The sequence below is a fragment of the Rattus norvegicus genome, chromosome 19 (genome assembly GCF_021556685.1).
Source record: "Rattus norvegicus strain SHRSP/BbbUtx chromosome 19, alternate assembly SHRSP_T2T, whole genome shotgun sequence".
In the NCBI taxonomy this organism is placed as follows: Eukaryota; Metazoa; Chordata; class Mammalia; order Rodentia; family Muridae; genus Rattus; species Rattus norvegicus.
This window is the reverse complement of record NC_141552.1, coordinates 55958143-55985907: the sequence shown is the minus strand read 5'-3', so window position 1 is coordinate 55985907 and position 27765 is coordinate 55958143. Positions and strand designations below refer to the sequence as shown.

The 27765-nt window shown below is 37.9% G+C and overlaps 1 protein-coding gene across 1 annotated transcript in view; it reads right to left on the bottom strand.

Moving 5' to 3' along the window:
* Cntnap4 (contactin associated protein family member 4) overlaps positions 1-27765 on the bottom strand; it is a 278839-nt gene that overhangs the window by 9403 nt on the left and 241671 nt on the right. The window contains 4 exon segments of the mRNA NM_001107432.1: positions 18808-18895; positions 19728-19861; positions 21410-21634; positions 24127-24366. Of these exon segments, the coding sequence (NP_001100902.1) occupies positions 18808-18895; positions 19728-19861; positions 21410-21634; positions 24127-24366 (687 nt within the window).

Genomic DNA, 27765 nt, shown 5'->3' with positions numbered 1-27765 from the left:
TGGGTCCAAGTAACTGCCTTCGGAGTCTGTGGCCTGATTCTCTGGCTCTCCTCCCTAGATAAGGATAGCAGTGAGCATTTATCACTCTGTGACTCACACAGGAGATCAAGGGCTCCAGAAATATATCACTGACCCTTGTGATAATTTGTCAACTCGACACAACTTAAGAAGCACCTGTGAAGAGAGTCTCCATGAGGAATTATCTAGATCCAGTTAATCTAGGCACATGTCCACAGGGGACTGTCTTAATTAAGGTAATTGATGTGGGAAGTGCCAGCCTACTGTGGGTAGGACGATTTGCTAGGCATGGGCAGTGATCTGTAGAAGAGTAGAGAGATTGTGTTGATCACAGGCAGGCAAGCCAATGCGCATGCTCCCATTAGTAATATCTCTGTGCTTTACTGTAGATGTGATGCGCTTAGCCTGTTCAAGATCCTGCCTTGACTTTTCCATGATTGGAATTGAAGGCTAAATGGAACTTCTTTCATCCCTCAGCACCTGATATTGGGCGCTTTCACCACACAGAAACAAAAATCTTTCAGTCTACCATCATACCAGTCACACTGACAAATGTACAAACCCTCAATATGCGTGAGTTCCACATTCTCACATTGAAGGAACCACAGACCCAAACTATCTCTTTCAAATGCTATCTCACACCAAATGCTCATCCCTGAAAACATACATGTAGCTGACATGGTACAAACTGAACAGGTTATATTTCTATGCATATATGCATGCTATAGCAAGTAGTTAAGAAGAGAGCATGAATATGAAAGAGACCTGGGGGGGGGATAAATGTAAGGATTTTGGAGGGAGGAATGGGAAGGGTAAAATGTAATTTTATTATAGTCTCAAAAATCAAAAAAAAATTAAAAAATAAAAAAGAAAGTCAGTTTAAATATTCACTAGCATGACATGCCAACCTTCACAAGTTAGGTTCTAAAGGATGACATGATTATGTTTCAAATTATGTGTATTTTTTTATTTATAAAGGCCATTCTCCCGCTGGGGAAAAAGAGACTATGCTGAGTATGGCACACATTTCCTTAACATTGTTCACTAAACAATAGAGTATAATGACTAATTGTATAGCATTTCCATTGTCTTAGGTATTATGAGCAACCTAGGCATGACTGCAAATACGTGGGAGGCATATGCAGGCTATATATTAAGAACCTCACATTTTATGATTCACTAGACCATCTGCAGACTTTTGTATGCACTGGATTTTTAGAACAAATTGCCTGTGTTTAGTTGGACAACTATAAGTTCAGGCCTACAGATATTTATAGAAAACCTTATTTTAGGAATAGTTTATAGGAACATTTTATAACTCTGATGATTTCTTAAAATGGCATATATGTTAATGTCAATACTTGTCATATTTTCTACAATGTTCACACATTGAATAAACGTTATGGAAGCTTTTAAAATATTCTTGAGTTTTGAGCCAAAAAATAATATAGTAAAAATTTATTTCCCTAGTGAAAAATGCCCAGTTCATAGCATAGTCTGAAAAATCAAAGTTTTAAAAAGCGATAATATTTTTATCAGTGAAACTGCTGTACAAAAACTTATATCCCTCAAAGTTGAAATGGGTACTTAATCCTTTACAGTTTATTATTGTCAGAACCAAGAAGGTAGGAACGAGTCCCCTGGTGTTCAGGTACCTACACTTTAGTGAGAGGACACAAAATAAACATGGAAATAGAAACTAGTAATGTTTCTTCTGTGTAGGAAGTAACCTGGACATTTCAGTGATTGTGTGTCAATTAGGGATTGGTCATTATGGATTGGGGTACCTTTTGTGCTCACTGTAATAATGCCTCTTACTATGGGTTTGTTTTCCACATTATGCATGGAGTTTAGTACTGAACATCTGGCCCTATTTTTTTCTTTTCGATGTATCTGATACTCTTGTGAGTCTACCTTTTGCTTTCCGTGGGTTATTGTCTTTCAATACTCTTCAGGGGACATAGTAAATCAGTAAATCCTTTCTTTTTAAGACATAGTTATTTTTATTACGTTTTATTATGTGTAGCTGTATGTCTGCACATGGATATGTGAACATGCGTTACAGGTGGCTGTAAGCTGCCCAGTGAGGATGCTGGGAACTAAACTCAGGTCCTTGAAGAGAGCAGCAACTATTCTTCCCCACTGAGCAACCTCTCCAGCCCCACAGAGCAAAGCCTTTCAACACGCTCAGCTTTAACTTATCTTGGCAATTTTCACAGAATCCACATGGCTATTGTTTGGAACGCACCTTTTCGATCACTCTGGGATGGGCTTTTATTCAGTCTGTGTGTCTCCTCTGCAACTTCTGCAAATCTATTCCACTTTCTCACCCATTAACCATAACTTAAACATCTTTCTTTCACTTCATCTTCTAGGACCTGAATTCAAGTGTCAATATAGGTCATTTACTCCAGCTCAGTTTTCAGTTAGTTCTCCCGGCTCTTTGTTTCACATTGCTGTGGTTTACTAGAATCGAATGAAATTACGTGTATTGAGTTTTATCTATAATAGCTTAATTTATGTAGAGGATCTTGATGATTGGGTTTTTTTTCCTTCTGTTTTCCTTGATGTTGAATCCCTTTTGGTGATTAATTGTGACTGTCAACTTGAGTTTACTGAAAGGAGCCTAGCAGATTAGTGAAAAACAACATTGGGTGCTTTTGCAATATTCTGCAAACACTGGGTATTTCCTGAAAGCATTGGCCAGGGGAGCGGGGTAAGGAAACAGATACCCCTGAATGTGTTAATCATAGAGACAAAAGCCCAGATCTTCATTCTGTTTTTCATTTCCTAGCTAGTGCATAGTTCCTTCCTGCTTCAGGATGGTTGAAACACAGAGACTGTAGATCACACAGGAGTCTGGGTCCCCCTGTGGTGTCATACTGAGCTAAGCTGTCAGAGGAAACCTCTCTTTGCAACAACAAAATGGAAATGTACCAAATATAAGCACATTGAGAAACAGGGAAAACATGCAAACTGGTATACTCTGGTATTGATCTTTACACGTAATGGTGTAGGAGCCTTGGTAAACCCCACATTCCCTAGGACATGTAAAACTCAAATGCTCCACATAAAAATTTCCAGGATACACAAAGATACTCCAGCCCTTAGACAGACAATCTGAGGATATCTTCCTCACTGGCAGCATCCAGACATGGTTTCTCTACTCAACTAGACCAACAACTTCTTGTTTCAGGACCTTTGGTGGATGGCTTAGCATGGAAGAAACTTCTAGCAACTTAGCGTTCTTTCTCTCAAAATTCAGTCCAGTTGTGAGACAACATAAATGGAGTAGATTGGAGTTTGTCATAATCAAATGTGGCCTTAGAAAAGCCTCCACATCCCCTATGTGTTCTGAGAACTATTCTAACAGTGCCAGTAAGCAAAACCTATTTCTTTCCCGTTACCTAATCCCTTCAATGCTAACGCAGTGAGAAGAGCTAGAAAAGTGAAGGTAGAGGAAAGAATTGAGAACAAACCTTTCCAGCTCTTGTTTCTGGTCATAAAACTCCTCAAGTGACTCAAGGCTTCTGGCTCAGTCTTCCCTATTAAAAAATAAGCCTCGATTGTATATGCCAACAAAGGGAGTAACTTCTGCTTGTGTGAAGAAGAAATCATTTAACAAACAGCCTACAAGAAAAATTGAGTTCCAGGAAATTAGAGTTTGATGGAGTGCCATTCTATTACAGAGAAAGGAGTGTTTCTAGGAAGATATGGCAGTCAGTGTAAGAACAATGACGAGGAGTGCTTTATAAAATTCCTCGTGGCTCTCATAACCTACTGTGAATTAAAAGTCTAAGAACTCAAACGAGAATAAACGGGAGTAGTTTATAATGTCTTCTGTAGAAAAGGGGGCCAACTGCAAAGAGAATTTCAGTAACTTTCATATGTAAGATAAAGATAAGGAAGGACTGCCAGGAAGTGGTGTCACGAATCACAGGAGCAGCCAAGGCTAGAGCAAGCAGATGCTTTTGCTCCTGTATATATGTACAGCGAACAAAAGCAGGCACGAATGGAAAAGCAAATGGCAAGGTAGATGCCAAGAACTATGAGGACAAAGGAGAAGTTAAATCTCCAGGCGCACACAATGCTCTCAGAGGTGAAACTCAACACCCCAATTCATACAAAAGTTACTTGTAGGTGGCTTTCTCAAGAGCCTTAATTCTCTTTCACTTCAGAAGAGCCTATCTCACCTTAAGTGTCATTAGATATAGATGTACAAAATTGGTATCTTGAAGAAATCTAGTTCTGGTTGGAGAGACAGGGCAATGCTGAAGAGTGCTTCTTACCTTGGCAGAGGACTGGAGTTCAGTTTTCAGAACCCATGGCAGATGACTCACAGACGTCTGTAACTACAGCCCCAGAGGATTTGATCCCCGCCTTCTAACCTATGTGTGCATGTGCACTCGCATGTAGAAACGTGCACACATAGACACATAACTGAAACCAAAGTAGCATCTTCATCTGAAAATAAAATCAACTTTTCTAAGGAAGTTTGAGCATACCTCCTTGGCTCTGCAGATTTTTACGTAATATATCCTTGGAATGAATATTTCGACCTTCCTAAATATTCCCTTGGGAGACCGAATAGACATGCTTAGACCACATGGTTTTGTTTTGTTTTGTTTTGTTTGTTCATTTAGACCTGACCTAAATGTCACTGCATAAATCCAAGTGTATTTCCCCAATCTACCAGCTCAGGAAAGACGAATGATCCTTCTGGTTGTCTTTTGGAAACATACTAATGCAACTGCTGAGTTGAGTGAAAGCAATCTGCAGGTTTTTCAAGTCTCTTCTAACATGGAGAGAAACCCATGAGCAGGTCACAGAACTCAACCATAAAAAGGTAAAGGAAGCCTAACCCAACAAAGGCAGACCCATAACCTGCAGCCTACCTTTCCACCATCTCCAGAAGCACCAACAGATTACTGATGTCAATTTTCTTATGTAGTTACATATTTGTCATAAAAAAAACAACAAAGACCAATTATAAACCTCATTCAGTTTTTGAGTAGTGATTTTTTTTTTAGTTTTTACAATGAATTAAATTATACCATTATTCAAACTAAGGGCATTTTTCCCCATGAGAAGTTTTATGCAACTTTAAGATTATGTGATTATCTTAATTAGGAGATATTTTAATGTGGTATAATTGTAACCCAATAAAAGCTTAATGAATTATCAAAACAATTTATGCCTACATGTTCCTTTGATTAATTACATCTTAGAGAAATCTCTTATTATAAAATCTCCACAAATGTTTAAATTAGGAAATTTATTGACAAATCATTTGCCTTTTGGAAAATATTTTTTTAAACTATATATATACATTGTGTATGCACACCTATGGGTATGTGCACTTGAATACAGTGACAATGGGAGCCAGAAGAGGGCGCTGTATTTCTGGATGTGTGTGTACTGGAACCCAAACTTGTATCCTCTCCAAGAGAGCTATGCACTCCTAACCACTGGGATAGCTCTCCTTTCTCTCCGACATGGTAGCTTATGAAAATTGTGAACAACATGCTTACTAAAGAAATGGCATGCCCGCATTTCATGGGAAAGATGAGAATGAAAGGGGTCAGTTTCTCTCCTTCCTCCAGAATTGAATCTGAACTGTAACAACTTGGCTTTTCTCTTCTGACAATGTTAATAAACCTGACTTCCAGGTACAACCCAGGAATAAGTGATTGTTGGTAAAAAATGTTGTTATCTTTTGCTCCATTATACTTGACAGGAAACACTGATAAGTGCTATTATTGATGCTCTATCCAGCCCTAGAGATCACCATCGGACTAAATTCAATATCTCCTAACTATGGATGTGCCCTCTCCCAACAGTTCTGTGTTCATACTCTGCACTCTGGCCAATACTTCTACTCTCCCCTATTCACACTAGTTCTTTAATAAATTTACTTCAGCTTAACTGCCACATCATAGCTTTATCTATTCACAGTATAGACACATTAAAGCATGTTCATAATTAAATAATGCCTCATTCCTTTTTATTCCAGAATTGTTTTTAACATATAGTTTTTTTTTTAAAATCAGGTTTCTAGATTTTTATCAGGTTTCCTGATACTACTTGCTTTTTGGATCAATGACAACTTTCACTTCCATGGTTGGGAGTTTTTGAAGTGTAAGCAGAGTTCTATGTTTTATGGTGCTTGACAGCCAAATGGTAGCACTGAGTGAGACAGCTCACTGAGAGAAGTGTGCTTGCCCATCCCACAGGAACCACTTACCCATGATTATATGCTCTGACAAAAAGCCCCAATTTCTACCTTATCATTTGTTCTATAATTACAATCAGGAAATATGTTTCTTTTTGCATCATGAATATCCCTTGGGTATTGTGACATGATGCTTCTCAGGTCTAGTCCCATAACAGGATTAGGAAAAATGGTGTTTATAAGTGTCTAACAAGAGTCAATTCACAATGACATAAAAGACCCTCTGTAACCGACCCTCATCTGACAAGGACACAGCCTTGAAGTCAGTCTGCCACATTTAAAGTATTTTTTTTTAAATCAATATGTTATAGAACTAATGAATTTTCAAAACTAATTTTTGGCTTTTGTGTCTTTCTTATTCTAACTTGTACTTCCTTTTTAAATTTGATTTAAAAATAAATAGTCATTATTTGAGAGTTACCACACAGCCTATTAATGAAGTCCGTGTCCTTGGGTTATCTAGGTCATCACACTTCTCATTTCTGGCTGGTGAAGTTCAAGTAAGTTTTGCATACAGGAGTCCTGCACATCGGATCTTGTTCTTAAACCTCTTCCGTAGACATTTGATAGACTCGTTTTTTTTTCTTGCTGACCAAACTGTATTTATATCTGGCCTAAATCTGCCTGGCAGTAAGTATACTTCTTGGCTCTATAGCCCCAGAAACAAGGACAGCTGATACATGATAGCACATAGTTATAAGCCATTCCGCAGAATGAGCTGAATAGAGGCTTCTCATTTCAATAAACATCTAATACATACAGTTATCCAGGCATATATCTCAAGTCTTAAATTTACAGTAGTTGATGGATGTGAAAAGTAAATGGGATATGGTATATCAATATGGACCTATCTGAAGTAAGTATCCTGGATAAGACCTTAATCCTGCTGCCATAGTTTAAAATCTACTCTATTTTTGCTACAGTGATTAAGTGTAATGGAGGCTTAGAAACAGTCACCAGATTTCATGGCACAGTTTGGTATGATTTTCTAAAGCTTTCCCACTTTCTTCAGTATCTCCTACAAATATTGAACAATGACAGTATTCCAAGATAATCTTTATTCCTAATTTTAAAAGAATATTAAGGGCTGGAGAGATGGATCAGTGGTTAAGAGCACTGACTGCTCTTCCAGAGGTCCTGAGTTCAATTCCCAGCAACCACATGGTGGCTCACAACCACCTGTAATGAGATCCAGTGCCCTCTTCTGGTGAATCTGAAAACAATGACAGTGTATTCACATACATGAAATAAATAGGTAAATATTTAAAAAAGAATATTAAAGAAACCCAAGAGATAATAGCTCCAAACCCAAAACATCCAGGAAATCCAGGACACAATGAGAAGACCAAACCTAAAGATAATAGGTATAGAAGACAGTAAAGAAACCCAAGAGATAATAGCTCCAAACCCAAAACATCCAGGAAATCCAGGACACAATGAGAAGACCAAACCTAAAGATAATAGGTATAGAAGACAGTAAAGATTCCAAACTTAAAGGGCCAGTAAGTATTGTCAACAAATTATAAAAGAAAATATCCCTAACCTAAAGAAAGAGATTTCCATGAACATATAAGAAGCCTACAGAACTCCAAATAGATTGGATCAGAAAAAGAAATTCCTTTCATCACAAAATAATCAAAACACCAAGCATACAAAACATAGAAAGAATATTAAAAGCAGTAAGGGAGAAAGGTCAAGTAACATTATAGAAAGGCAGACCTATCAGAATTATACCAGACTTCTCAACAGAGAGTAAGAAAATTAGAAGATCCTGGGCAGATGTGATAGAGATCCTAAGAAAACCCAAATGCAAGTCCAGGCTACTATATCCAGTAAAACTTTCAATTACCATAGATGGAGAAAGCAAGATATTCTGTGACAAAACCAAATTTACACAGTATCTTTCCACAAATCCAGCCCTACAAAGGATAAAAGAAAACTCCTACACAAGGAAGGAAACCACACTACAGAAAAAGCACGAAAGTAACTTTCATGCAACAAACCCAGAAGAGAGCCACACAAACATGATTCTACATCTAACAACAAAAATAACAGGAAATAAAATCACTGTTTCTTAGTATCTCTTAACATCAATGAACTTAATTACCCAATAAAAATACATAGACTAATGGACTGGATATGTATACAGGACCCAGCATTTTGCTGCATACAGGAAATGCACCTCAGTGACAAAGACAGACACTACCTCAGAATAAAAGGACGGAAAAAAATTTCCCAAGCAAATGGTCCCAAGAAACAAGCTTAAATAGCCATTCTAATATCAAATAAAATCAACTTTCAACCAAAAGTTATCAAAAAAAGATAAGGAAAGATACTCCAAATTCATTAAAGGAAAAAATCTACCAAGATAAACTCTAAATTCTGAATATCTATGCTTCAAACACCCACATTCATAAAAGAAACTTTACTAAAGCTCAAAGCATATATTGTACCACACAGAATAATAGTGGGAGACGTCAACACCCCACTCTCATCAATGGACAGATCATAGAAATAGAAACTAAACAGAGACACAGAGAAAGTAACAGAAGTTATGAACCAAATGGATTAACATATATCTATAGAACATTTCATCCTAAAACAAAAAAAATATACCTTCTTCTCAGCACCTCATGGCACCTTCTCCAAAACTGACCATATAATTGGTGACAAACCAGGCCTCAATAGATATAAGAAGACTGGAATAATCCCATGCACTTTTTCAGATCACCATGGACTAAGGCTGATCTTCAATAACAACAGAAACAACAGAAAGCCCACATACACATGAAACCTGAACAATGCTAACTTGGCCAAGGAAGAAATAAAGAAAGAAATTAAAGACTTTTTAAAATTTAATGAAAATGAAGGCACAACATATCCAACCTTATGGGATACAATAAAAGCAGTGCTAAGACGAAATCTCATAGCTTTGAGTCTCTCCAAAAAGAAACTAGAGAGAGCATATACTAACAGCTTGACAGCACACCTGAAAACTCTAGAACAAAAAGAAGCAAATACACCCAAGAGGAGTACACAGCAGGAAATAATCAAACTCAGAGCTGAAATCAACCAAGTAGAAACAAAAAGAACTATGCAAAGAATTAAAAAAAAAAAACCAGGAGCTGGTTCTTTGAGAAAATCGACAAGATAGATAAACCCTTAGCCAGACTAACCAGAGGGCACAGAGACAGTCTCCAAATTAACAAAATCAGAAATGAAAAGGGAAACATAACAACAGAAACTGAGGAAAAATTATCAGATCCTACTACAAAAGCCTATACTCAACAAAACTGGAAAATCTGGAGCAAATAGACAATTTTCTAGACAGATACCAGGCACAAAAGTTAAATCAAGATCAGATAAACCATCTAAACAGTCCCACAACCCCTAAAGAAATAGAAGCAGCCATTAAAAGTCTCCCAACCAAAAAAAGCCCAGGATCAGATGGGTTTAGTGTAGAATTCTATCAGACCTTCAAAGAAGACCTAATACTAATACTGTCCAAACAATTCCACAAAATAGAAACAGAAGGAACACTATCCAATTCATTCTTTAAAGTCACAATCTTGATTATACCTAAACCAAAGACCCAACAAAGAAAGAGAACTTCAGAACCATTTCCCTCATGAATATCGATGTAAAGATACTACAATTCTCACAAACAGAATCCAAATACACATCAAAATGACCATTCACCATGATCAAGTAGGCTTCATCACAGGAATTCAGGGATGGTTCAATATATGGACATTCATCAATGTAATCCACTATATAAACAAACTCAAAGAAAAAAACCCACATGATGCTCTTATTAGACGCTGATAAACCATTTGAAAAAATTCCATACCCCTTCATGATAAAAGTCTTGCAAAGACCAGGAAATTCAAGGCCCATACATAAACATAGTAAAAGCAATATACAGCAAACCAGTAGCCAACATCAAACTAAATGGAGAGAAACTTGAAGCAATCCCACTAAAATTAGGGACTAGACAAGGCTACCCACTCTTTCCCTACCTATCCAATATGGTACTCGAAGTCCTAGCCAGCGCAATCAGATAAAAAAAGGAGGTCAAAGGGATACAAATTGGAAAGAAAGAAGTCAAAATATCTCTATTTGCAGGTGATATGACAGTATACTTAAGGGATCACAAAAATTCCACCAGAGAACACCTGAACCTAATAAACAACTCCAGCAAAGTGGCTAGATATAAAATGAACTCAAATAAAGCAATAGCCTTCCTCTACAGAAAGAATAAACATGCTGAGAAAGAAATTAGGGAAATGACACCCTTCACAATAGTCACAAATAATATAAAATACCTTGGTATGACTCTAAACAAGCAGGTGAAATATTTGTATGACGAGAACTTCAAGTCTCTGAGGTAAGTAATTGAAGATCTCAGAAAATGGAAAAATCTCCCATGCTCATGGATTGGTAGGATCAATATAGTAAAAATGGACATCTTGTCAAAAGCAATCTACAGATTTAATGCAATCCCCATCAAAATCCCAACTCGATTCTTCATAGAGTTAGAAAAAACAATTTGCAAATTCATTTGAAATATCAAAAAACCCAGGATAGTGAAAACTATTCTTAACAATAAAAGAACTTCTGGGGAAATCACTATCCCTTAACTCAAGCTGTATTAGAGAGCAATCATTATAAAAACTGCATTGGTATAGAAATAGGCAGTAGATGAATGGAATAGAATTGAAGACCCAGAAATGAACCCACACACCTATGGTCACTTGATCTTCGACAAAGGAGCTAAAACCATCCAATGGAAAAAAAGACAGAATTCAACAAATGGTGCAGGTTCAACTGGAGATCAACGTGTAGAAGAATGCAAATCAACCCATTCTTATCTCCTCATACAAAGCTCAAGTCCAAGTGGATCATAAAACCAGATACACTGAATCTAATAGAAAAGAAAGTGGGAAGAACCTTGAACACGTAGGCACAGAGGAAATTTTCCTGAACAGAATACCAATGGCTAATGTTCTAAGATCAAGAAGCGACAAATGGGACCTTATAAAATTGCAAAGCTTCTGTAAGGCAAAGGACACTGTCAATAGTACAAAATGGCAACCAACAGATTGTGAAAAGGTCTTTACCAATCCTACAACTGATAGAGGGCTAATATCTAATATATACAAAGAACTCAAGGATTTAGACTCCAGAGAACTAAATAATACTGTTAAAAAATAAAGTACAGAGCTAAACAAAGAATTCTCAATTGAGGAATATCAAATGGCCAAGAAACACCTAAAAATTGTTCAACAGCTTTAGTCATCATGGAATTGCAAATTAAACAGCTCTGAGATTCCACCTCACACCATTCAGAATGGCTAAGATCAAAAACTCAGGTGACAGCAGATGTTGGTTAGAATGTGGAGAAAGGGGGGTACTTTTCTATTTTTGGTGGGATTGCAAGCTGGTACAACCACTCTAGAAATCAATCCAGCAGTTCCTCAGAAAATTAGACAGTGCTACCTGAGGTACCAGCTATACCACTCCTGGACATATACCCAAAAGATGCTCCAACATATAACAAGGACACATGCTCCATTATGTTTATAGCTGTCTCATTTATAATAGCCAGAAGCTGAAAACACCCAGATGTCCCACAACAGAGGAATGGTTACAGAAAATGTGGTACAGTTACACAATGAAGTACTGCTCAGCTATTCAAAACAATAACTTCATGAAATTCTTAGGCAAATGGATGGAACTGGAAAACATCATCCCGAGGGAGGTAACCCAGTCACAAAATAACACACTTGGTATGCACTCACTGATAGGTGGATATTAGCCCCAAAACTTGGAATACAATTCACAGACCATATGAAGCTCAAGAAGAAGAAAGACTAAAATGTGGATGAATCAGTCCTTCTTAGAAGGGGGACCAAAATACTTATAGGAGGAAATACAGGGACAAGGAGTGGAGCAGAGACGGAAGGAAAGGCCATCCAGAGTTCCATCTCATATGCAGCCACCAAACCCAGTCACTACTACTGATGCCAAGAAGTGCTTGCTGACAGGAGCCTGATATGGATGTCTCCTGAGAGGCTGTGCCAGAACCTAACTAATATAGATTAATATGCTTGCAGTTGAGCATGGGGACCACAATGGAGGAGTTAGAGAACAGACTGAAGGAGCTGAAGGTGTTTGCAACCTCATAGGAGGAACAACAATATCAACCAACCAGACGCCTCCCAGTAACTAAACTACTGTTATGGGAGTGGCACTATTAGAAGGTGTGGCCTGGTTGGAGAAAGTGTGTCACTGTTGGAGTGGGCTTGGAGATCTTCCTCCTAGCTGCCTGAAGATGTCCAGTCTGTTCCTGGCTTCCTTAGGATGGAGATGTAGAACTCTCAGCTCCTCTTGCACCATACCTGCTTGGAGGCTGCCATGATTCCACCTGATGACAATAGACTGAACCTCTGAACCTGTAAGCCACCCCCAATTAAATATTGTCATTTATAAAACATAAGAATTTTTATATGTTTTAATTCGGAAAGAAATAGGCTCATTTCATATATAGTACAACTAGAGTGCATTATACTCAATTATATACACAAGATCATGGTACAACTACTGTAAGCATCTTTCTATAAGCTCTACCAGAACAGATGTGATGGTTACGTCATTGACCATGGCTCTGTAGATGCAGCAGGTATTTACAAACCATGAGTTGAATTAATATATGAACGAATGAGACACAGGGACTAAACCAAAACCAAATAGCATATTTGATGAATATGAGCCCATAAAAATGTGCCTCAGAGATCTTCAGCTAGACCCTAGGCTTCTTGGTCTACCTCATACTCATGACAATGGGATTCTTCTCACAGACTGCTCCTGGACTAAAAACAGCATGCATTGTAATTCCTCACAATAATTGTACTCCTCCAATTTGACTCAAGAGCTCCCAAAAGACTCTGGCGGGCTGGCCTTTTTCAGACTGAACAGTGGTATAACAGACTTCTGTTTCAACCCCATTCTTCCTATCTGTTATGATAGTTGCATAACTCAGCCAGCTCCCTCTGCATTTGCATGACTCAGCCAACCCCCTCTATGTTTTCTCTTGCAGGGTTCTCTAAATAAAAATCTCAGTGTTTGCTCTCTTCTTGGCAAATGTTTCTCAAAAGACCTCTCCTAAAACAACACAGAACTTCAAAAGTGAGCAACCCTCTGAAAACCCAGTATCTTTGTTAACCAGTTTGTTAATCTATTTTGTGGCAACTTAACATATTATTACTATAATATACTAATATATACTCTAATAATTTATAATGAATTCATATGCCGCACAAAGTTTGACTACAAGTTACTAATTGCTTTTGAATTACAAATGATTAGTCCTCTGTCTAGATCCACACCTAAGGTACATGCTAAGTAAATTATCAGTTATACTTCTGGGAGAGTACATTGATTTAAACTATGAAGTTCATTGCTCAGTTTGGATTTTAATCATAATTTTTTAACAGGGATGATACACATTTCAATAAAAACATTAACCTCACTAATCCATATGACTATCCTACATTCATCATTCTACAGCTTTGCTGAGACAATCCTCTTCAGAGTACGCTTTTTAATGTCTGAATTACTTTATAATACATTTCACATATGTCTGCTCTCAAAGATATTTTGTCAGAAACCCTGACATTAAATTTGAGGCTAAATATGATATCAATATTGTTCATAACTTAGAATTTTGGTCATATATTGTGCATTTTATATCTGTACCTCATTTCATTATCTGATAGATACAAAAGCTCTTGAAATTGGGAGTTTTTATTCATATTTTTATTTTTATTAGTTTATACTATTGTATGAGGAATACCATGCACAGAAACCCTTCTTAATATGTCTTCTTGATATTAAGAATGTAATATTGGTTTATGCCTCCTCTCATGGACAGAATAGAGTCTAATAATAAATAATACAGTCGGGCTGGAGAGCTGGCTCAGTGGTTAAGAGCACCCGACTGCTCTTCCAGAGGTCCTGAGTTCAATTCCCAGCAACCACATGGTGGCTCACAACCATCTGTAAAGAGATCCGATGCCATCTTCTGGTGTGTCTGAAGACAGCTACAGTGTACTTATATATAATAAATGAATAATAAATAAATAAATAAATAAATAAATAAATAAATAAATAAATAAATAATATAGTCCAAATGATGGCCACACTTTTACACTATCAGATATTGACCTTTAGTTGTATGAATAAAATTACCCATGTACACCTAGGCTTAATGGAAGACTTCTTTGAGTTTTCCAGTCAACTAGGAGGTTTTCCACAAACTGTCATCAGCTCGGGGTATGGCTCCGTCTTCTGGTACCTCCCCCGTGCCTCATCCTGGCTTTGTGTTGGGGGTCTCATCACTGCCCTTCTATTTGCCCCATAGCACAGAGTCACGAAGTCATCCGAGAGAAGAAATTAGCTCCATAGCTAAAATCGGGTTGGGCTGGAATATTGATATGATTTTTTTGTTGTTGCTGCTGCTGTTTAAAGTTGTTGACTTGGTCTCTTAATAAAGTGTAGGCCTGGTTTCAATTTTATTTAAAATTAAATTTAAAAATAAATTTTCTTAACCTGCCTCATTTACATATTTATGGAGTTCGGTGTGATATTTCAATCCATGTACATGGTAAGTTTTGACCAAATCAAGGATCCAGCATTTTCTATTTTCTTATTATTTCTTTACATTTGAAGCCTGTAAGAGCCTCTGTTCTGGTTCTGCATAAAGTAAATAGTACGTTATTATGAACTGTCTACACCCCACTGTGCAGTGGAACACTGACCTTTCTCCTTCTATCTTACCGTATGCACCTCCCCTTTCTTCACCCGCTGCAACCTCTACTAATCTTTATTTTGCATTCAGAGTGACTCTTTTGGGCAATCCTTTGGAGGAGATTACATAGAGCATTTGCCTTTCTGGGTCTGGCTAACTTTCTTTAACCCGATGACCTCTAGCTCTATCTATTTTGCCGCAAATGACAGGATTTCATTCTTTCTCAAATTCCCGTTGGCTTTCTGTGCAGTGCTGTTGCTATAAGTGGAATAAAACACTGTTGTTAGGAAAAGAAATGATCTGAACAACACCTTCTTTATGCATCCGTACCTAAATCACCAATTCACGAAGGCCAACACACTCACCTCCACACCAGCCTGAAATGATAGAAACATTTCCCTGAAGTAGGCATAGAGATTTCTCAGTGCCACATTGGAGAAATGTATTCTCATTTTAACTGAGGGTCTAACTAACGCTTTGGTTTTGTTTCTTTTTGTTTTTTGTTTTTAAAAAACTTTCCCCATTGGAAAGAGTTGATCAAAAAGAAAAGAATTCATAATTCATACTGAATTCAGGAAGGCCAAAGAAATGCAAGAGAGTGGTAAATGGGAATGGGTTGCATGATGTCCACACTTTAGTAAGTTGTGTCTGCAAGAACAGCAGGCCGTGTTGTGACCTGGGAGACAGAGTTCACATGGTTTTGCTCACTCTCAGGTTAAAAGTCTTAACATATAAACTAGATTCTCTCACTGTATTTAAAGACTGCTAGTAAATATTTCAGTATCTACATAGCTTAATGCATTTAAACAGGTCTTTAAATCTGGGATGCTGAAAAATGATGAAGTCACAACATTGGCTTCAAACAGGAATGCCCAGAGTTCAGCAAGACTGCTATGTTCCGCCCTCTCAACTGTAAGTCTGCACGAGCCCGATAGTGTGTGCTGTGAGAACACTGTAAAAAAAAAAAAAAAAAAAAAAGCCTGATGAGGTCTCTCGGCAATTTCTCATGTTCCTGGTTTTCTGTATTAGTTTCAAGAGTGGCCATAAATACTGTCCTGCTAACTTTGTATTAAATTCGAATTGTTTTGAGATAACCTAGTTACATTCCTCCCTTTCTCTTTCCTCCCTCCAAACCCTCCTGTATTTATTTTCCTTCCTGTTCTCCTTCAAATTCATGATTGCATGGATATATATGTGTGTGTGTGTGTGTGTGTGTGTGTGTGTGTGTGTGTGTGTACGTACATCCATATAGACATATACTCATGCAATAACAATTAATGGAAAAGAGACCATGAATTTGAAGAACAGGAAATGTATGTATATATGCATGTATACATATAGGAATATGTGTGTATATATACATATACATCATATAATGTACATATTCTTAAATAACCCACTCAGTCCATACAATGCTTCTTATACATATGTTTCAGAGCTGACTGGACAATCAACGGTGTGCTTTCCCAGGGAAAGACTTCTTTTTCCACTCCCAGCTTTCCTTTGTTTCCTGTCATGCTTTGTGGACTCCTTATCAACCCTGATGTGCCTATACGTGTCACCCTTGTTCAAGTTTTTTTTTTTTTAAAGACAGGTCCTTCCTGTGTATACCAGACTGTCTGCTGTCTCGGCTTCCCAAATATCAGTATCATATTGTATGCCACCAACTCAACTACTCATTGCTGTATGCACTTAAATTTTGTTTAGCCTAAAACTACTAAGTGTTCACACTCATAGGTTCGAAGGCAGATTGTTTCATCTACTGCTACACATCTGGTTTAGGATCAGAGTCCATCCTAACGCTACGAGGTAAAATAGAATCACCATCTTATTTATATGCAATAAGCTGGATGCTACGTGTTCCTCAGAGCAAATGATATGTCAATGTTAAATACTTAGACATATGATATAATTATATAGTATGTATAATTAACCCTGTAAGTTTCACTTAGAATTTTTCATTACGTTTCCAAATAACTAAGTCGTGTTGAGGATACATATATATTTTAATGGCCCTTGAGATTTGGGGTAGTTTTGCTGCTTGGAGAACAGGAGCACAAAATTTTGGTGCTCATTGCACTACTGAAAGCCTATAAATATTTATAAAGTTAGCTATTAACCTTCTCCAGGGCCAATATTTTGATCATTCACCCATGGGTTTAATCAAACATTCTCAGGATTTTAAGATGATGTACAGGGAACATAAGGAATGATTAATCCAGGTACAAATAACTGACAAGGTCAAAAGATAAAAGATTACACTGGACAAAAATATTCCAGGTTGCTACCAAATATCAGATAGGAATGAAAACCAGGCTACAGAAAGCTCCCTTCTATAAAATAATAGGACAAATTAATACTCAGTTGTTCATTTATAACTGAAAATAAAATGTTTTGCATAGATTTCTTGGGTTTCCACATAGTCCTTGTTGGTAACTGCATTTTTATTATGTTTTTAGAGGTAGAATATATTTATTTTAATGTGATCGCTAATGAAAATGAGTAAGAATTACAAGGCATTTAGGTGTGTCTAAGTAAGAGTGTCTGGAAATACCTCACGCAGCAGATGAAACATGGCACAAAGCACAGCCAAAATCATGTTCCCCAAATGGAGTTGCCTCAGCTCTCATTTCCTCAACACCTCATTCCGGTTTCGCCGTGAGGTGAAGGTCTCTACATTTTCCAAACATGCTCATGACTTTCTTTGTTGCTATGATCAGATGCTTGGCAAGAACTCCAAGAGAGGAAGTGTTACCTCGGCTTGGAAGCAGAGCGGTACAAACCAACATGGAGAGGAAGAAGACAAGATGGGAGGAGGCCCTATGGTGATTGGATATGCAGGTACCTAGGACACCTACTTCCGTCCGATCCTAGTGGAACAGGAAGGAGAGAGTGAACAGGAAGTAGAGCTGGGCTATAAAGCATCAAATCTACCCCCCGTGATAAACGTCACCTTTCAAGGCTTCACATTCTTAAGGTTGTAGCAACAACACTAGCTGGAGATCGCAAACACACGAGCCTATAGGGATGTGTGACATTCAAACAGTAGCAGCTGACCGATATATCCATGGCTGTTCCTCCCTGGATATGTTTGACGGAGGAAAATACATGCTTCATTATTGCCTTAGTTAGGGCTACCATTGCTGTGATGACACACCATGGCCAAAAGCAACTTGGGGAGGAAATGATTTATTTCACTCACGGTTCCATATGACAGTTCATCATCAAAAGCAGTGAAGGTAGGAAGTCAAACAGGGCAGGAACCTGGAGGCAGGAACTGATGCACAGGCCATGCTCAGCCTGCTTTCTTATAGAGCGCAGGACCACTAGCCCAGGGATAGCACCACCCACAATGGGCTGAGACCTCCCTTATTAATCATTAATTAAGAAAATACCCTACAGGCTTGAGGACAGCCTGATCGTATGGACACATTTCCTTAATTGAGGTTGCTTCCTCTTAGGTGACTTTAGCTTGTCTTAAGTTGACATGAAACTATCTAGCACGAATATGATGACTGACATGTGGCAGAAATCAGTGCTGTCTTCAGTCAAAGGAAATCAATACTATTCATAGGTACGTCCAGCATTGATTACTCCCCAACTAAAATAAGGCAACATATTCCTTTTGACATGATAAGGTGTGTGTGTGTGTGTGTGTGTGTGTGTGTGTGTGTGTGTGTGTGCGTGCGTGCATTCTGATTCATGCTTACACATTATTAGTAGGAAAAAGAGTCTTTCTTTTACTTACCTAGCATCCTCCCCAGTACCAAAGATTTGACTGCACTGAATTCTGTTCCTGAGGACAAGTAGGTTTGTCTCCTTGTATTCTCATCAATCTATAAAATTATTAGCCATCCAAATAACCATTGTTTTGTGGCAAGAAAAATGAGAGGAAGCAAAGAAAGAAAAAAAAAGGAAATTGTTATTAGGGTTTTATGATAATTTAAGAAAGTGAAATTTAAAGATAACTTAAGAAAGCGAAATTTAAAAATGTAATTCAAAATCGGATGCTTTTTAATCTATGCTTAGATACCTATTCATTTTACCATCGTTCCCTTTAGTGTTTGACCCATCTCCACTACAGAAGAGACTCAAATTTGGTAAAGCCAACAAAAAGACATGTGTTATTTTTTCACTTCAATAATTTTTCTTAGCTTGGGAGTTTTACTGGAGTCATGCAGCTAAGAAATTTTCTTCTATGCAGAGCTGAAACATTAGTGGTTTTCTGCAAAAGCTGCTAAGGTGAGTAATTCCACTTTGCAGTGAATCACATCCTTTCTTCAAACTTATTCTGATATTTTAGTCATTATTTTCTGTTGTAGGATGATTGCGGCATTTATACCTATCTAAAGTGAGTGGGTTTCCCATGAGGACTGATAGTCCCACCAGTGGGTCTTTGAGAAACTAGGCATCATTTCCTTTCTGAGCAAAATAAAACAGGCAAGGCAAGCGTGGCATTTTAAGCATCCGATATTAATAACACCTCAGAAAGGTTTGCCAAAACCACAAAGAGGGAGTTGGGGAACACCTGACCACATTTGACGAGTTTTATCTATGGTCTATCAAATACCACTGGAAGATGTCCTTACTACTGTGATTCATGATTAACGTTCTGCTCTAGGTGCCCCATGGCAGGGTGTCATGTGACCATTGGAGAATCTCTGTTACCTCCACAAAGACCATCCCTTCTTCTCTGCTGATCTTTAGATGGTGAAGCTGCCCATCGGCCATGCTCTTTAAGTCAAAGCTGATGACATCAGGTTCGTGATACTTATTTAGCCTGTATCTTATCTGCAAACTTCCTGAAGTAGAAAAGAAGTTACATTTTTAGTAAAAATTCCATTTTAAAGCCACTTATAAAACACTCTAGTTCTTTCCATTTTTTTAATATAGTCACTTCCAGAGAAAGATTCACCAGCACTCATTTGGGCGTGTCTCCAAAACCTCACCTCTGAAAGTCAGTTCCTTAATGAAATTACAATATTTTCTAAATCAAGAGTAGACATATTGGTCATGAACTGACTCCTGAAAAAATCTTTAATGTCAATCATATAGGTCAATTCTGACATTATTATGTACAGATCATAACACTAATCTCTACAAAAAAGAAATGCAACCAGAGGTGTTGGTACAATGCCATGTACTGTTCAATGCTGCTACAGCATTCTTTCTACATCACCTCACTTTTTAAAAATATCCTTCTCATATCCTGGAAAGACAACTGAGGGATGGAACTTTGAGCAAATGTAGTTTTACACAAAAACAGAGCTGTTTCCAGGGGACCATGAGTGTAGACTTTGGAAGGAAATTAAAGTGAAATAAATGAGTTTTAGCCAAATTTATTATTCAAATGAATAGTATCCAATTGCCTTCAGACATTTCAATTAATTTGTTTTGCAGAACTCCTCCTGAATTAACCACAATGTATAGATAAACTTTGAGCTTGAAGCTGACACGGAGGGCACACAAAATTACTCCTATGGTGGCAGTCAGTGCCCTTGGGCCATTTGATTTAAGCGAGCCAATGTAGTTGGATGTTTTTCTGCCAGTTTATTTTCCTCACCTGGAGAATTGATTTCTAAAATATCCATCTTTCATCCACACATGAGACACAGAAAAACAGTAGTAAGCGTTTTCCGGTGACAAGATTTCTGTACCAAACACATTTTGTAAGCCATATACCATTACCCTGCATGAATACAGCAACAGTTCTTATGACTACATTATTGTCTGTTAGGCCCAAGAGGTCATCTCCTGGACATTTTTATGCATAATACCGGTCCATTAACACTCCTTGAATGCATTTTATCTTTGATTAGAAGAAAATATGTGTTGCGCACAAGGAGACATTTTATTTTAAAGTAGAACACCAAAGCTGCATCAATATTCATACAAAATACTTAAGAGCTCCTGGCGAAAATAAAATATAAGTATCTAGAGACATGGCTCAGCAGTTAAGCGGGCACACGGCTCTCTGGCAGAGGAGTTCCACTCCAAGCTCCCAGGTCAGGCAGTTCACAACCTCTTGTAACTCCACACCAGTTGTGGCATCACGCGTGTGCATGCCACACAGAAATGGTTTAAAATAATACAAACATATGAAACAAACAATATAGGAGCAACCCGAATCTTACATTACTGATATAAAACTGCCAAAACTATAAAGCCATAAACCCATCTTACATCCTTAAAGGATCCTTTTGGATTCATCTATGCAATCATACTCAAAGTCAAGCCTAGACGTGTGTTTCCTCTCTAATTCTAGGTTAGAGGCAAACATCCCAGAGGAAATGCATTCTACCGTGCCAGTGTCCAGACTCAATCTTTTGTCTCGTCCGAAACACACTCACCATTTTTGGCAATGATAACCGAGAGATATTCTTTATAAAAGGAACTCATATAGAGCAGCAAGCTTGGGGCCCGTGTAGTTCGGAAGTTAAACTTGACGGTCTCTCTGCCCAGTTTCATGTCACCATGAAACGAAGCCGCGTGGAAGCTGGAGTTCTTACTTAAAGAATAGTTTTCTTGAAAATTGTAAATCACAGAAGACCCAGATCCAAAATAGGCAGAAATCTCTGAAATGGTATGCAGATTGCACGTTAAATTCTTTTAGGTACACGAGGAGCCTGTTTAAGTTACACTGACGGACATTGTTGTAGAATGAAGCACACAGCTAGAAGACACAGTCCCAGGGTGAGATAACCAGTGCACTTTTAGAGGTCGCCTTTATGTTAGAATGACATATAAGTCATTAGTGTTCTCTTATCTGAATTTATACATAAGCCAAACTTCCTGTCTTCTACCCGGTTAAACATCCACTTTCTTATTTAAATTCTAACTCCCATCCATTATTTTATAGCTAGGACACATACATCTTGTAATAGGAGAAAAAAGGAGAGGGAAGGTATTTTTTTTTATTTCAGTATCAATAAGTATAAATTCTTTTATTTCATATTAATTTTTCATAAGTGTCATTTTAAAAAAACTAATGTGAGAGGGGCATGTTCTTAGCAGTTTTTTTCCCCATTTCCGTATCAATAAGCATAAAAACCTTTATATTTGTCGTAAAGAAAGCTAAGTGTAGCATGTGAGAGGGGACTGTGGCTAGCAGGGGATGCTGTCAGTTTGCAATCATTTAACAAGTGAAACATTTTGTTGTGGATTGCCCTGAAGTTATCTGTATTTTGATGCGAATTCCACTGCCCCAAGGACAGCTGCCTAGTCACATACTCGGGAATCAGGTGACTTCACCGGAAACACCTCTCCATTGAATTTGTAAAGTACTGGTGAGGGGCAGGTACAGGATAGAAGGAGGCCTGTCATTGGAGGAGAAGGAAGGATGGGCGGGAGAGAAGTTTAAAGGAAGAGGAGGAGACTAGGAGAGAGAGGAGGGGACAGGAGAGAAGAGAGGGTGAGAAGCCGTGGCAGGACAATATGGCAGGTGACGTTAAGATTCTGCTCTGCGTATTTACAGGTTGTTATTAATGTTCCTAAGGGATGGATGGTACTGGGCTTTGCATGTTTAAGTGGGCAATTATATCATACCAATTGGATCTAAAATTATTGTGTTGTGTGTTCTTTTATGTGAGGGTTTGAGTGTAAGAAAGTGTGCGGCTGGGATATGTTTCCTCCAAAATATCTAGCAGATATCTTGGGGCACCACGGTGCAGACCTAGCAGGTAAAAGACCAACAATACTTTTTTTTTAATTTTTATATTTTTACAACAACATTTTATCTACAGGAGATTAATATTTCAAATTTACACACATGCACTGGTGAATATATATGTGTGTAAGAGGTCAGTGGAAAAATTAGTTCTGAAACCCGGAACATTGATTTCTCTGCTACTCTGAGCATCCGGATGTAGATTTGTCTTAGGAATGTTACTCACTCTTCATAAAGCAACATTTTGAGTCTCATGTCACTTTAGGAATTTTAATATAGCTATATTATTTGTAATATGACTCTCGTACATAGTATAGTGTGTGGGTGTGCATACGTGCATTTGTGTGTGTGTTAACAGAATTTCCTGATTTATTCAGAAAGAACTGGAAATTTCAGTTAGCAGATGAAATGAAGAAAACTCATCCAGAAGAAGAAAGGTTTTTATTCGCACTTCAGACCAAAAATGTCTCCCAGAATATTACCAGTGGCATCTGGCTATTATCACAATTGATTTTGAAATCACGGTTTATTCTTGATAAAAAGGGGATGACCCAAAAAGTGCAGGTTTTGCCAGATTTTCATTAACTAACCTCTAGTGCTTTTTCTGCAAAGTTGCTTTGATTTGGAGCCAATTTCTTTTAGCTTCCTTCAAGGGAAGATTAAGAAGCCCAGAGACACTTCAACAAAGTCACTGAATTTAAATTAATTGGGTGTCGGTTTTCTTCTATGAAAATCTATGACGGTACAATACACGTCTGTATATTCAGAGAAGGCTATCCAAAACAATTACTACTACACTGTGCTCTTTTCCATTTCTGTGGCGTGAATTGGTGAGTAAGAGAAACTACCAAGTAATTACTCTGCTGCTTTAATTCTCTAGTCCATATTCATTTACTACACAGCAAATATCATGTCACTATTTTCTTGTGCATCAGTATTTAGCAGAAAATATTACTTTGACCAGTACAAAATATATGCAATTTTCTGTAGTCCTTTACAATGCTGAACATGTGCAGTAAAATAACAATATACCCTGGAATGATTTTTTTAAACCAGGGACTGTCCCATAGGACGGGTGGTTGACAGCTCTATTCTTTAAACACATTAGTAGTAGACAGTGTAAAAGTAGATTGATGGCTAACATCGAAGACACCTGAAGGCTACTATTTGTGCCTATTCAGCAATAGACAAGCATTTTTCCTGAACTGAGTTCAAAGACACAAGAATTAAAATATGATTGGCATACAATAAACACTTTTCAAAAGAGTATTTTAAATGTAGATACTTTGGTTTCAAACTGCTACACAACACACACACACACACACACACACACACACACACACACACACAAGACCTGCCAGACATCTTATTCACAGGGATAAAGGTTCAGATCACACCTACCTTTGGAGCAAAATGGTCCTGCATAGGCAGAGGAAGAGCAATCACAGAAGAAGCCACTGGGCTTTTCCCTGCACTTCCCTCCATGGCGACATAACTTTCCATAGCTCCCACAGTGTCCTCTACAACCTGGCTGTACCCCAGGAGTCACCGTGGCTCTTTCTTCCAGATCCAGGGCCATCCCATTCAACTGCAGGGACCTGATGCATCCTAGGAAGCCTCTCTGCCTGGTGGCGGTCCCACCTGCAAAGAAAATACTGCAAATGAAGACAGGTTCCTCCGTGTCGTTCAGGACTTAAAGATAAAGCAAAGCCAGGAAGAGGAAATAATAATAATAATAATAATAATAATAATAATAATAATATTTATAATAATAATAATATTTATAATAATAATAATATTTATAATAATAATATTAGGGCATTGAGCAGCACAAGGGGAAGAGCAACCGGAAGCTGTGAAACAAAACTCATGAACGATGGCTCTCAGAAATGTGTATCACTCTGATTTGCCTCTGTTTCCCTCTTTACTGCTGAGGCTCATATCTAGGTCCTCACAAATACCCAAAAGTTCTCTGTCGGTGAGCCATGCCTAACCTTTACACACTTATTTCCTGAAATGAATAAGCTTTATGTTGGGGAAGCTATCATTCCAAATAACATCATGTTATTATTGTGTACTTTTGCTTTTTGGTTTTTTAATTTTCATATATATATATATATATATATATGGGTAAGCATAAATATATTTAAAATATTGGTCTTCAATTAGTCTAATATTTTATTTGACAAATATTCCTAAGGAATCATCAGCAATGCGTTCATAGGAATGAGTCTTTTACTTATCAAAAAAAAAAAAAAAAACGATTATTGAGCACTGTCCTATACTCTTCAGTGCATTTTTCCTTTTCCTAAAAGTCAACCGAATATTCATTGTTTTATATCGGGACAAATCTTAACAGAACTGGGAAGAGATGTTGACGAAGAAATGATGGTGTAAGAGTGGTACTCATCTTGATGGTAACCAAAGGCTCTCTAGCCAACAACCTAGGGCTGATAAGGAGACGAGTCTTAAAAGGGAACATACTACCATCACTTTACTAGACTACCAAAATTCCTGATTGCATTCTAAAATGTATATTATACCCACAGAGACGTATAGCTCTTACCCCATATCGTAAAAGCTTCTCCCATACCAAATGGAGAGCATTGCAGAAAACCACAGTAAGTCAGAACGCAGAGATAATCAGATTGCTGGAGTCCAGCCACAATCCATGAACCTGAAACACAGCTCTTCCACAGAAGCTTGAGGTAGCCTCACAGAATAGAGAGATGAAAGCCAGAGCACCAGGAAGCCTGAGATTGTGTTGTCTAGGATTGACAGGGAAGTTACAACTAGGAAACCTTAACAATATGTCTGTCCCACAAGACCAACAGAGGTGCCAGCATGGAATGAGGAAGCCTCAAGGGATCCTACCCCAGTCAAAGTACTAGAGGCAACTAACGCCTGCTGAAAGAACTAGAATTAGCTTGTCCTAGAGCAAGTTCATATCATCCTCTTCTAAGCCACATACCTCAACCTAATTCTAACTGTGACTGCATAGACTCTAACTGCTCTCAGAGACTCAACAATATTTAATCCAGATGAAAAAAAAGCCACAAAATCCCTACTATCTACTAGGTCTTTATTATCTCTGTGGCTTTACATGGTTCTAATTTATTCATATGTATCCTTTTATCTGAATACATATCAAGCAGGGGCCACTTAAGTCATTGCTATATACTGCATAGAAAAATGTGTGACACCACACAACTGGGCAATAACCAGTAACTACTGTATCTACTCGTCCATTCACTTAGTTGATCATATAATGTCAGAATGGGAGATGGGAACTCCTCCAGAGTTGTGGAGGACCATATTTTGCCTCATCAGAATGTTTAGGAGACTGAAATGAAAAAGAAAACGAAAAGCACTAAATCAAAGAACATTTCTGAATGAATGCACTGTGGTCTGGAGACCATGAAGAGTGAACTGGTGAAAGCTTCAAGAGTATTGGCACTGTTGAAAACTCAGATTTATAGGTGCAATGGCTTCTACTCAAATTGCTTTGTCCAAAATTTAAATCTATACATTCGAACTTCAGTTTATGCCATGTGTACCTCTTCACTGAAGGGCCTCTATAAATCCAGCAGGAGAAGGTTGTGATGTAGAATCCAATGCTCCATCTTCAATATTACCAAGTCCATTGGATTGAGACATGCAGAGTACATAAGGTGTGTTTAAGAGGATGTTTCCAGAAAGTAGGAACCAAGGAGAAAGAATCTTCCTGAATGTAGATGCCACAATACATAGATAGAGGGACTATATGGCATAGAAAAGGGGGAAGAAAGACATTTGTGATCTCTCTCTCTCTCTCTCTCTCTCTCTCTCTCTCTCTCTCTTTCTCTCTCTCTCTCTCTCTCTCTCTCTCTCCACACACACACACACACACACACACACACACACACACACACACACCCTGGTATGGTAAAGAAGGAGTTGATTATATCAGAATTATAGGACCGCTAAGAATCTTAATTTCTCCTATATTTGGATCATCTGTCTTTCTCTCTTCTGCCTGTGTTGTCAGGTCAACTCTCTTCTTTCCATATCAAGCTGCTACTCACCTTGGCTCCATATCTGCTTAGCAACTTTATCTGCTAACTTAACTCAACAAGTACCTGAGACTCAATCACTTGCCCTACAATTCTTCCGGCCTCCTTACCAGCATGTAGAGCTCTCTTCCCAGGAAAAGGAAACCTACTACAATGGGTCACCCTTGGCAATGGGGATCTTTAGGAGAAGCTAAAGCTGCATCTTGGCTGTACTCCAATCCCTGTGTGCTACATTACATAAAAACATGGCTTATGTGTTTCATAGCATTAAGTAAATAGTAAATTGCTTTGTTACATGTCTGTTGCTCTGAAATGTGACATCACTGTCATTCAGGGGTTTTTCCAGTTCTAATAGCATAAAAAGAACTATGACGGTCTAGGTTCAACAACTAAATATAGTCCAGTTTTCTTATTCTAATTCATTTTTCTGGCTTATTTTGCATGTTAGAGGCATATAGATGTTCCCGGGTATAACGAGGAAATAATGGTATAAACACATTAAGTTGGAAAGATAGGTGGTCATCATCCCAAGGCAGCCTTACTTCCTCCAACTTCAAAATTTGATCAAAGAGGACAGTTCTTCCACTTTATTTCATGACTCAAGCCATCTTTAGTTTGAACTGTATTTAAGTTCTCTGTGTTTTATTGAGCAGCTCTTTGTGGCGTCCTGCATCTGATTCTGGATATAGGAAAAGGATACGTCATGATCATGTCCTCAAAGAGCTAATCGTTTCCTAATATACACAGAGGAAGAGACATTCATGGTCCCTACCTGATACTAATGTAGATGTAGAAATGAATACTGAAAGAACGCCAAAGGGTAGAGAAACTAACAGAAAATATGTAAATATATGTGTGTGCATATATATGCATATACAATCTTAAATACTGTCATAGTGATAAACATCTACCTTCAAACCTGGAATTTCTTTATTCCATACTTCCAAGGTTTGTTTTTCTAATAAAATTATTTTAATGCCACCTTTAT